Raw genomic sequence first — 13,221 nt, forward strand, 5'->3', positions numbered from 1 at the left:
CAAGAATGTATTATGAGAAAGCAATGCCAGGACGAAATCATTTTCTTTCCTACCACTGTACAGCTCATATTGGTGAAGGTTCATCTCTAATGCCAGTACTGTTGTCTCTAGCACAAACAGCATAATTTTTTTTGTCTCTGGGTAGGATGGACTTAGATTTATCATTTTCTTCTAAGCCATATTTTTATTATCTTATCAATTTTTCAAATCAACTATAATAACATATGTATGACTATCAAATACTTATCTCAAGAATGATGGTCAGAAATTTAGGATGAAATAACTATCCATTGGGCCATGTCCGCTTCCCTCTGTAGTAACCTTTTATGATTAAATAGTCACTGATTAGTAATTGATTAAATTAGTCATTTACTTTTATTCTTTCTTATGGTTGTTTTGTTTTGTTTTTGGGGGGAAGGGAGTGCACAAGGTAGGGGAAGGGCTTGTAACATTAAATATATTAGTGTAGTCCAGTTTATTTCTTATGGGTATATGCTTTTTGTCTTCCTTAAGACTTTTCTCAATTAAGTTTTCAAATTGCTTGAATATATTTTGAATACTAAGTGCCAAGCACTTATTCTATATTCATTCTCACAGGTGGTGCTGCTGAACAAGCTGGAACAATAGAAGCTGGAGATGAAATCCTTGCCATTAATGGAAAACCCCTGGTTGGGCTCTTGCACTTCGATGCCTGGAATATTATGAAGTCTGTCCCAGAGGGACCTGTGCAATTAGTAATTAGAAAGCACAGAAATTCCTCATGAAACACGCATTCGTGTTTGTTACATTTTAAAACAACAATGTGCTTCTCTCAAGTTCCCTCCATACCTTAGCAAATAAGAGTGACTTCTTCAATATTGAGATCCTGAAGCAACAGAGAAACGTTGGTATAGGCAAGGATTATAAAAATCTCCAAGTTTTTACTTGAACATGAAGCCAGGCATGTTATGTGTAGCAGCAATGAAGGTGAACTCTGGAAGCCATCCTCCTGGATCACCGAAGCTGGTCCATATTGTTCTGGTGCCTATACCACCTTTTCTGTTTGCTGATGGGTGTGCAAGCTGTGACTTGCCCTTCTTCACCTGAAACATTTTGCTGGACTTTTGCATCCTCTTGCCACCTCTCCCTACATGCTCAATCCTGGTGATTAGGAAGTTTAGCAATATCTGAGGGGCAACACAGACATCACAACTAAAAGGACTATAGTTCAATATAATTTTATAATAACAATGTTTTTAGACAGAGTCAATGGAAGGAGGAATTGTAGGTTTGTATACATTACCCTGAAAAGAAAATGAGAATTAAAAAAAAAAAAAAAAAAAGTGAATTATGACCTAAGTGTGGGACTGAGCTCAGGAATTACCCAAAAATGAAAAAAAAGCAAAATACAGAAAGTAATATTTTCCACTGAGTGCAATATGAAGCTCAAGTCAGTGGGGTTACTTACCACCACGAAATGTGGACCATTTTCTGTCTCTAAAAGTGTACATCATAAGGCTGTTTCACAGAATAGCAGTTCCAAGAATTTCCTGCTCAGAACAGAAGTCCCAGATCCAAAAGCACCTTGCACCTAGTTTGCTAAGTTGCTTTAGAGTGAGTGAGTGAATTCAAGACTGGTCAACACAAGTTAGCAAAACTATCACAGTCAATGGTTTTCCATTTCTGTATTTTATGCACTCTAACCACTAATTTAAATTTTTAGAATTCAAATATCTTTATAGTGTCCTTGGATTTATAAAGAGAGACATTAGTTACATTTGCAACCCAAATAGGAGAGCTTAAAATAATCCTTTCAGAGGACTTATTTAGTTTGATGGTTTTTTCCCCTCTTTTCCACCTTGCTTAAGAAATGTAATGTCTAACAATTCGGTCTCATTTCTTACTCTGGGCTTAAAGACACAGCACTGCAGGGGCTGAAGTTTTTGTTTTCCTGTTTTTCCAAGTTCCTCCTTTAGCCAGAAATGCTTCGCTGCTGAAGACAACTGTGATGCTTGTCCTGGCTGCTCCTCCTTCCAAAGCAAGAGCTTTGTAGCAGCCACTCCCATTTGATGTGCTAGTCGTTGTCACAAAACTGGCCTCGTGCTGTACCTTCTTTTCTTAGATAAACTCCAAACCCAAATCAGCTTCATTTACAAAATGAAATAAGGAGGAAAATGAAGAAAGAGAGTCAATCATTCCTTCAAGGTAAAGAAGCAGAACTATCGTAACAACCCAAATCCTCAGGTGGCACAGGCTGTGCCAGGGATATGCTGCATTCATCGTATCTGTCTACAATGCTACTTTCTAAGGTTTTAGAGGTTGGAAATGTCTTTAAATAACCTACAGCTCTATGGCTTAAAGAACTCAGAGGTCATTATACCCCAGACCATGGAGGTGCTTGAGCTGTCACCCTTTGTATACCATTTTGCAAGTGACCAAACCTACTCAACTCAGAGAGGCCCCTCAGATAGAAATGAAGTGTCTGGCTTGCCTGAGCCCAGATTTCTCATAACAGGGTATACAAAGGCAAATGAAGTACAAGAGTTAGCTATAAAGACCTGATTAATTTAGCTTCTACTTTTCACTAAGATTCTAGGTAGGATACTATAGGAAGTCAGTGCAAGGTGCATGCTAGATTTTTTTTTTTTTTTTAAGTCTCTGGGGTGAGTTTTTTGGCTTGTGCTTTCTTGCTTAAATGACAAGAGACTGAAGTCAACACTGAAAACTTTCTTCCATTCTTACAGCTGTGCCTCCTATTAAGAAATGCACAGTGATATGTGGACAGACAGGAATTTCTAGAGCAATGTAGAGAAACAGGATGTTCTCCTGTGAAGTGTCTCTAATCCTCCTATATGAAGAGTACAGGGTAGACCTTTTGCTTACTAAAGTTTGTCAAAGTCATCAGCCATTTCTACTAGATCTTGCCAGAAGGGTTCTCTGGCTGACAGATGGAATTTTAGGGAAGAAGCAAAAGCTATACTTTTTTGACCCTATGGTTGGGTTGTCTTCAGATTTACCCTATTTATTTATCTTCAGTGGTCAAGGCATGACTAGTATTCTCTAATTAGTCTAATAAATTCCCACACTTCCTGAAGTGAATCCTATTGGTATTGTCCTGCTAAAACTTGCATTGTTTTGGGTTTTTAACTGGTCAGTCATTCACAATAAGCTATGAGGGTAAATATGTGCTATAACATGTTAATTGTAGTTGCAAGAATATACCGTGAAGGTTGAAGTAAGTTGGGTTTCATGTCCATCTTCCCATTCACATCTCATTTAATTTTATGGTTGACTTAATTGGCACCACACTTGTTGTATGGTATTATACATTATCCCTTATTTATGTAAAGTAAAATGCCTTATATATTATTAAAGAGTAAGTGCAATAATATGAAGTAGCCTGAACATTTTTAAAATGTCGCCAGGTAATGTAAATTCACATCTCTGTAAACAGTCTTTTTTAAATAATTAAAAAATAAACATTCTGCTTAGTACTTGCTTTTTAAAATTGTTTCTGCATCTATAAATGGAGTAAAGCTTAAAATATCAAGATAAGAAATGTTTATCATTATCTAAATGAGGGAGAAGTACAATGCCAATAGGAGTCAACTTACCCACTCTTTGACCACAACCTCCTGACCTTCTGCAGCTTACTGCTCTTCCTCCCGCTGTGACTTGTCTTCAATTTCAATAAGCCCTCTAATGCTTTGACAACTGTCAATTTTCTCGCCATTGGAACCCCACCCTTTCATTCCCTCTCTCTTTAGACTAGACCCTGTCAGAGAACACAGCACTCCCAGAAGCCAAGGTCTTTGCAGCAGCCGGGAGGTGCTGTGTGCCCCACCATGTGCACTCCCTCCCTTTTTTAATCTAAACGTTTATTAGACACTTAATGTTACTAAAGAATTATTGCTAATTATTTTAGGTCTGAAAAGTCTTGACCTCTATCCCTAGAGAAAGACCCCACAACTACACTTGGAATGACACAGTATAAATTCATGGTTTCCAACCTCAACTGATCCTCGATGCTCCTGGCAATTGTTTGCTTGCTGGTTTTTTCTCTCATTCGTCACATCGACTACATTCCACATTTTTCTCCAAATCTCTACCAACCACCTTCTCCCTCGTACTTGGAATAATCTGGGTTCCTATTTTACAGAAAGAAAGAAAAAGCATATCTTTAGGTTCCTTTGGTTTTTAGATGCAGGCACTAACCTAGGGTAGCCCAAAGAAGGCAGCGAGATGAAATCCAACAGAAATCCATGAATGGAAGCCAGCGACTAACCAGGCCACAGAGACTGGGGGAATTTTTGAGGTCCATGGATCTCCACTGAGAGGACTCCCCTGGTGGTTGTGGGTCTTTTTCTGCAGAACCTCTTCTCCCTTGACCAGTCAACATCCTTAACACCCTACTCTTTACCTTTTCTTTCTAGGAACATCTGCTTCTTATTAATGCTGTTTGATAACTTTGGCTCCACTCTTTATCAAAGCATTTCTTGGATATACCAGTTGCTACCTGCCTACACAAAAGCAAGCTTACTGGCCTGGCCCACTACTATTTGGGTAGAGCTTATATGAGGGAAAGAATGTTTATTGGTGTAACTCCCCTCCCTGAAACCCACTGAAATGAACAAAGGAAAACTATTTTTAATACAATATGGAAATAGCCATAAACCCATACTATGAATTTTGAAAACTACATGCCATGTACAATAAAACCAAGAACTAGTGGAGAACAATGAAAAAAATACAGTTTTCTCTGAATATGAAGTAAAACAAGTGGTATAAAGTGAAGAGTTTTGAAGAACCCCACCAAAACCCTTAACTTGGAAAAAGGAATTACAGGAGAAGATAGCTCCAATTTTGGACACTTCCTAATATTTTGGGGGCCTATTTGCATTCCTCAGTGAGGTGGGAAAAGTAAGACTGAAGAAGGGAATCAGTTCAAGTCTCCTAGGCACCTGGTAGTTAGGTTAGGCAGGTTGGAAGAGTCAAAGGCAAGGAAGGGCCTGAATTGAGGGGAGCCCTCACCAAACGGTCCTGCCATGAAGGCTCAACTAATTCAGGAAGAAAGCTACTTAGCTCACCCCATCCAATAAAGTCCTCTACAAATACTGCCCCACAAAGTCTCCCAAAGTAGCTGACTACCTGAACAGAGAATAAAACCAACTTGTATACAATCTTCCCTCTCATCCTAAGGGATGAATTGAACAATGCTGAAACAGAGAACTATAAAGGAAAGTCCATCCACTACATACTAATCATGGGCAAACAAGAGGCTTAGATAGAACCCCTTCACACTCCCCATTAAACCACTAAATGCAGCAAAAATCCTACTTAACGCATATAGAACTGTGAAAGGGAGGAGAAAAAGGACTAGGCAGGGGAGGGAGAAATATAATAGCACAGGCAGATAAATAAAATTTGGAAGACTTGGCAATCAAAAGAAAACTATAAGAGTTTAAACTCTTAATTATTCTTAATGTACTTAGAATGTGATTTCTAAGAAACACAAGATCAAATAGATAAGAAAACCAAATGAGGTTAATATGGTTCTGTAGAACTAAAAAGTAACATTGAAGATGAATTTGAAAATGCTTTAGAATACCCTGAGAATGATAACAGTAAATTTATAAATAACAAAATTAAAATCCTAATTATTAGCCAGTAGAATCCAGCAGTATAATAAAGAAAACACCATGACCAACTGATGTTAATACCAGGAACACATGATTGGTTTAAAATTATCTATAAACATAGTTCATTACATTAATTGATAAAAAAATTATCCTGTGAAAGATGTCAAGAGACACTTTTCTTAAGCCTTCATCATGTTTTAATGGAGAGACTCTAGAAACATTCCGATTAAAGTCAGGAATACACATCTAACATACACACAGGATGCTCACTACTAGTGTGAAACGTTCAGGAGGTACAAGCCAATGCAATTAGACAACATTTTTAAAAGTGGAACAATTAGAGGAAAGAAGAAAAATCATGATTTGCATCTGATATAGTTGGATATGTATAAACAAAAGAAAACTATTGTATAAACAGATGAAAACTATTTAGCAACTGAAAATAAAAATTTAACCTCAGCCTCAGCAAGGACTGGCAGAACCTTTTAAAAATTACAAAATTATTAAGGGACATAAAAGATAACTTGAATAAATGGTGACTTATAACTTAGATATGATGACTCACTATTATAAAGAACTCAACTCTCCATGTTTCAGTTTCCTTGTTGCTAAAGCAAATACCATGCAATGGGTTGGCTTAAACAATGGGAATTTATTGGCTCATTGTTTTAAGACTAGTGTTCCGGGGCTGGCCGCCAGTGGTCCTTGGTCCTTGGCTCCTCTGTCACATGACAATACATGTGGCAGCCATTCTAGGCGTTTCCTTCCCTTCCAGGTTCCACTCCTTTCAGTTTCTGGTTGTTCGTGACTTTTTCTTTCTCTGTGACCTTCCCTATAAAGTCTTCAGTAATAGGATTAAGAGACATCCTGGGCCACACCTTAGGTGAAGTACCCTTATCAGAAGATCCACAGGTATGGATTAAGTTTAAGAATATGTTTTCTGGGCACATAGCTCCAAATCACCACATTCCCCAAACTAATCTATAAAAATAAGTCCAATCACAACCTCCAAAGGATTTCTTTTTAACCTGACCAAATTATTCTAAAGTTCATCTCTTAAGATAAACACATGGAAATATCCAGACGAACTCTGAAGAACCTGCATAATGGGAGGAAAAAGTTGTCTTATTAAAATATTATCAGGGGAAGCAGACTTGGCCCAGTGGTTAGGGCGTCCGTCTACCACATGGGAGGACCGCAGTTCAAACCCCAGGCCTCCTTGACCCGTGTGGAGCTGGCCCACGCACAGTGCTGATGCGCGCAAGGAGTGCCGTGCCACGCAGGGGTGTGCCATGCCACGCAGGGGTGTCCCTGCGTAGGGGAGCCCCAGAAGGAGTGCACCCCGTAAGGAAAGTCGCCCAGCACAAAAGAAAGTGCAGCCTGCCCAAGAATGGCGTCACACACACGGAGAGCTGACACCACAAGATGACACAACAAAAAGAAACACAGATTCCTCTGCCACTGACAACAGAAGCGGACAAAGAAGAACACGCAGCAAATAGACACAGAGAAGAGACAACTAGGGTGGGGAGGGGAATAAAAATAAAATAAATCTTTAAAATATATACATATATATAATCAGAAAACCATTATAATTAAAATGACACCTATGTCATAGAACTAGATAAGCAAACCAAGGAATAAGATCAAAACATAGGAATTATGAATTCAAGGAATTCACTGAATTTTAAAATTAGCACTAGTAAACATAGATTATTCATTACATAGTATTGGAAAATTCGCCAGGTATTTTAGGGGAAAAAAGAAACTGGATCCCTTGCAACAAAATAAAAATCTTGAAGGGTCAAAGATTTAAAAGCAAGAAAGAAAACCAGAAAATGATCAAATAAATCTAATATACTGTTAAAGCATGGCACTTAATTCAGAAGCTATAAAGCAAAAGACTTGTAATACAGTCAGACTACATACAAATTAACAACTACTGGGGACTATTCCAGGGGATTCAGGCAAGACAGCAGCAACAGTGGAATCGTTTTTTTAATCTTTCCATATCTAACCACTATCAAAACACACACAACAATAACTCATATAGAAAAACAACGGTTTATATCAACAACAAAATTAGGTGACAAAATATACAAATTGAGTGGGGACAAACCTGGTAAGACTATGTACCAGGATCTGTGCAAGGGAAGTAAAGGAAAGCAACAGGGGACACTTGATGGCCTTAAGACCCCAACATAATCGACAGGTATTCACAGCAAAGTCCACAGGGCCAACTGGATGGCAGCAGCTAAAACCTGGAGGATTCTCACCCTCAAATAAAGGGCAAGTATGTGGAACCTGTGATAAAAACTAAAAAAGCTAGCTCTCCAAACTGATCTGGCAATGCACTACACTGAGTAAAAACTACTGGTAATAGAATCCAAATTGAGTAGCACAAGGAGAGTGAGAAAGAAAAAGAAGGTCCAGATAAATGTGGAGGAGGGACACAGAACCAAGAGATCCCAGAAACTACAATATTCCTAAACACTCCATCAAAACAGAAGAGGGAGGTCAAGAGACCAATTTCATGTAAAAAATGAGCAACATATGAGAATTTAGGTCAAATCCCATACAAATTTATTTTAAGAAAAAGGAGCTTAGCAGTATAAATCCCTACACACAAGAAAAGCACAACAGCAAACATGTCCAAGAAACAAAGGAGAATTATAACTTAATACCTCAAAATGAACAAAAATACATCAAGGAAATGGTACAAAATATAAACAAATAATATAAACCAAAATTAGGAAAACTCAGAAACTGAATATTAGAACTCAGCAAATAATTAAAATTAAATAATTTTGGAAGACTAGTGAGATCATTAACAGTGAATAAATATAACATACATAATGCCTTTAAAAAAAGGTAAGATAGGGGGTTTTATTTTCAAAGACAAGTAAGAAATAAGGAGAGTAAAAAACCCAAGCAGAACTAACCAATATAGAAGGGGAAAAAAAAAACAAAAACCAACATACATATAATAAGAGTCCTAAAAGAAGAAAACTGAACCAAGGGAACAAAAGAAATGCTAAAAACTATCATTTTCCTGAAATTTAAAAAACAACACAACAAAAAAAAGTGACATAAGATACTGAAAGAACATACCATGTACCTGGAAATACTGACCCAGAAAAATCAATACCAAAACATACTTTAGTAACATTACTGGACCTAGACCTTGGGGTTATCTAGGCAAAAAGACCACGACATTTGTATTATTACAAACAGGTGGAGAGAGAGAGAGGGAAGAGCCTATATACATTTAAAAATTTAAGAGATTTATGAAGCCTGCCATTGTCAAGATGCCATCGATATAGATATACTGCTGGATATACAGCAAAACTGTCTTTCAAAAATGAGGGAAGCGGCGGACTTGGCCCAGTGGTTAGGGCGTCCGTCTACCACATGGAAGGTCCGTGGTTCAAACCCCGGGCCTCCTTGACCCGTGTGGAACTGGCCCATGCATGTGCTGATGCGCACAAGGAGTGCCGTGCCACACAGTGGTGTCCCCCGTGTAGGGGAGCCCCACGCACAAGGAGTGCACCCCGTAAGGAGAGCCACCCAGGGCGAAAAGAATAAATAAATCTTAAAAAAAAAAAATGAGGGAGAAATTAAGACATTCCCAGATAAACAAAAGCTAAGGGTGTTTGTCACCTCCATACCCGCCCTTTAAGAGATGCTAAAGAAGTTCTGCAGGTTGAAAGGACAGGACATTAGATAACAGATCAAAGCCACATGAAGAAAGAAAGATGTCCAATTAGGGTAACAAAGAGGGTAAATTTCAACGCCAGTACTGTTGTATTTTTGGTTTGTAACTCCATTTATTTTTTACTTCAGAAAAGATCTAAAAGGCAGATGCATAAAATGTAATGAGAAATCAATTGTTCCACACTCACAAGTACTAAACAAAGGTGGAAGGCCAGAGTGGTAGAGGAATATAAAGTTAAGTTGGTATCAAAGCAAATGAGGGGAAGCAGACTTGGCCCAGTGGTTAGGGCGTCCGCCAACCACATGGGAGGTCCGCAGTTCAAACCCTGGGCCTCCTTGACCCGTGTGGAGCTGGCCCATGCGCAGTGCTGATGTGCGCAAGGCGTGCCATGCCATGCAGGGGTGTCCCCTGCCAAGGGGAGGCCCACGCGCAAGGAGTGCGCACCCAGCGCGAAAGAAAGTGCAGCCTGCCCAAGAATGGCACCGCACACACGGACAGCTGACATAACTAGACGATGCAACAAAAAGAAACAGATTCCTGGTGCTGCTGATACGGATCTAAGTGGTCACAGAAGAACACACAGCAAATGGACAGAGAGAGCAGACAACTGGGCAGGGGGGGAGAAATAAATAAAAAATAAATCTTTAAAAAAAAAAAAGCAAATGAGATTGTTAAGATTTAGGATGGAAATTTAAGCCCTATGGTAACTACAAAGAAAATAATGGAGAATATGTAAGCACAGACAGAAATTAGAGCACAGGTTGCCAGGGGTATGGAGCATGGGCGTTAATGCACAATGGGTGTAGGGTTTCTGTTTGGGGTGGGTTAGTAATGGGAGGTGGTAAGGGTACTGCAATACTGTGAATGTGATTAACCCACTGAATCGTATGCTTAGGAGTGGCTGAGATAGGAAATGTTATGCTATATTTTTTCCCCACAATAATAAGAAAAGAGCAAATACAGAGACAGTGACAATTAAATGCAATAAATGATCCTGAGTTGGATCTAGCAAGGGAGCAGAAAAGGCTCAAAAGGATATTACTGGGACATATGAAAAAGAAAAAAAAGTAATATAGACTATAAGATTTACATCAGTGTTAAATTTCTTGAACTTGATAGCTGCACTTAAGTTGTTTCAAATTCAAAGTTCAGAAATAGACCCCATATATTTATGGCCAACTGATTTTTGACAAGGCTGTCAAGTCCTTGCAATTGGGAAAGAACAGTCTTTTCAACAAATGGTGCTGGGAGAACTGGATATCCATACACAAAAGAATGAAGGAGGACCTCTATCTCACACCACATACAAAAATTAATTCAAAATGGACCAAAGACCTAAATACAAGAACCAGTACTATAAAACTCCTAGAAAATATAGAGAAGCATCTTCAAGATCCTGTGTTATGCAATGGTTTCTTAGACTTTACACCCAAAGCACAAGCAATTAAAGAATAAATGGATGAAAGGGACCTCATCAATATTTTAAAACTTTTTTTCCTCAAAGGACTTTGTCACAAAAGTGAAAATACAATGGGAGAAAATATTTGGAAACCACATATCCAATATTTTAAAGAAATCTTAACTCAACAATAAAAAGGCAAACAACCCAATTTTTAAAATGGGCAAAAGACTTGAACAGACGTTTCTCCAAAGAGGATACAAATTTGGATAAAAAGCACATGAAAAGATGTGCAATATCATTAGCTATCAGGGAAATGCAAATCAAAAGCACAATGAGATACCATTTCACACCCATAAAAATGGTTACTAATTCTTAAAAAAAAAAAAACAAAAAATTACAAGTGTTGGATAGAATGTGGAGAAAGAGAAACACTCAGTCGTTGCTAGTGGGGATGTAAAACGGTGCAGCCACTGTGGAATACAGTTTGGCAGTTCCTCAGGAAGCTAAGTGTAGAATTACCATATGACCCAGCAATCCCACTACTAAGTATATACCCAAAAGGACTGAAAATAGGGACTCAAACAGATATTGCACAGCAATGTTCATAGTGGCATTATTCATAATTGCCAGAAGATGAAATCAACCTAAGTGTCTATCAACAGATGAATGATAAACAAAATGTGGTATATACACAATGCGGTACACATACAATGTAATACTATTCAGCATTAAAAAGGAATGAAGTTAATTCATGCAATAACATGGATGAACTTGAAGGCATCTTGTTGAGTAAAATAAGCCAGATGCAAAAAGACAAATATTGTATAATCTCACTGATATGAAGTAATTAGAATAAGCAAACTCATAAAGGCAGAATCTAGAATACAGGTTACCAGGGACTGGGTTGGGGGAAGCAAATGGGGAGTTAATGCTTAAATTGTTCAGATGTTCTACTGGGGATGACGGTAAAATTTTGGTAATGGACAGTGGTTATGATAGCACAACATTGTAAATGTATTTAACAACACTGATTATATATATGAATGTAGTTAAAGGGGAAATTTTAGGTCAATGTTACTAGAAGAAAAAACAGGACTGTACAACACAATGTATGGTAAATGATGGACTATGGTTAATAGTACAATTATAAAAATGTTCTTCCATGAATTATAACACACGAACATCACTAATGCAAGGTGTTCATAATAGGGTGGTATATGGGAACTCTGTATTTTATATATTTTATGCATACTTCTATAAACCTACTTCTCTAACAAAAAAAATTATTAAAAGAGACTTTTACATCAATGTGAAATTTCTTGATAACTGCACTTAAGATGGCTAAATACATGAATATCCTTGTTCGTAAGAAACATACATGGTAGCACTAAGTATTCAAAGAATATGATGAATACAACCTATACTCACGTATTCAGAAAAACGATTGATGGTAAGAATGATATGGCAAACATGGTAAAATGTTAGACTTGGTGGATCTCAGCATCTGTCAGGAGACAGGGCTATGATTAAAGTTCTCTGTATAGGGTTTGTATTATTTTTGTAAATTGTCCTGTAACTTTGAAAGCTTTCAAAATTAAGGGAAAAAAAAGACATGTCAAATGAAAAAGAAAACAGAACAAAATGGTTAGAGAGGCACACTGGGTCAAGACGTGATTAATCTTTGGGGATAGGGATGAGGTTGTAATTGGGAGGAACTTTGAGCAGCTTCTGGGTGGCTGGCAAGGTTCTATTTCCTGAGCTGGGTGGTGGTTACAAGCATATTTACCTTAAAATAATTCATTTACCTATATATTTGTTAAATTTTCCTTTTGTATTTTAACTATAAAATTTGATAAAATATAACTGTATGCATATGTAGTCATTAAGATATATATTTGTGAATTTCCATTATCATAAAAAAATTAATGAAATGTTTGTGCATATACTCATAATCTTAACATTTATGTGACTTTTCCATTTGTTATATTTAATCATAAAAAATTTTAATGAAATATATAAATATCCCTCAAATTGAACCAGGTATATCTACCTTTTTTGGGGGGTGGGGGGGCACATCTTTCTTAACTAGGGCAATTAAGAGGTCTCCGTGGACTCCAGGCTTAGGCACTGCACCTGACCTTTTTTTGAATGTTAAAGAAAAAAAGAAAAGAAAAAACTCACCATATACCAAGTCCCAAGACTGACAAAAACAATTCCATCATGACACAGGCTTAGTATTCATAGTATATGAAAAGTCCTGACAAATCAATACCAAAAAAGATATCAATGCTCATTAGAAAAATGGATAAAGAAGATAACCACAGAAGTAATAAAGATCACCAATAATTATCACTAATAATTAAAATAATTTGATTATTGTCCCCTATTAAGAGATTGATACCTTCTATAGTAATGGCTAGGACATAGGGAAATCAGCATTCATACATTATTAGTGGAAGAGTACATTAATGTGAACCTTTTAGAAA

General features: G+C 37.5%; 1 protein-coding gene across 5 annotated transcripts in view; it reads left to right on the forward strand.

The window, feature by feature from the left end:
- PDZD2 (PDZ domain containing 2) overlaps positions 1 to 3,473 on the forward strand; it is a 432,190-nt gene extending 428,717 nt beyond the window's left edge. For all 5 annotated transcript variants that reach the window (XM_058307486.1, XM_071207654.1, XM_058307512.2 and 2 more), the window contains one exon: positions 598 to 3,473. In XM_058307486.1, the coding sequence (XP_058163469.1) occupies positions 598 to 764 (167 nt within the window). In that variant the 3' untranslated portion in view covers positions 765 to 3,473. The remainder of the gene's footprint in view (positions 1 to 597) is intronic.
- The last annotated feature ends 9,748 nt before the right edge of the window (positions 3,474 to 13,221 follow it).

Source organism: Dasypus novemcinctus, chromosome 2 (assembly GCF_030445035.2).
Source record: "Dasypus novemcinctus isolate mDasNov1 chromosome 2, mDasNov1.1.hap2, whole genome shotgun sequence".
Classification (NCBI taxonomy): domain Eukaryota; kingdom Metazoa; phylum Chordata; class Mammalia; order Cingulata; family Dasypodidae; genus Dasypus; species Dasypus novemcinctus.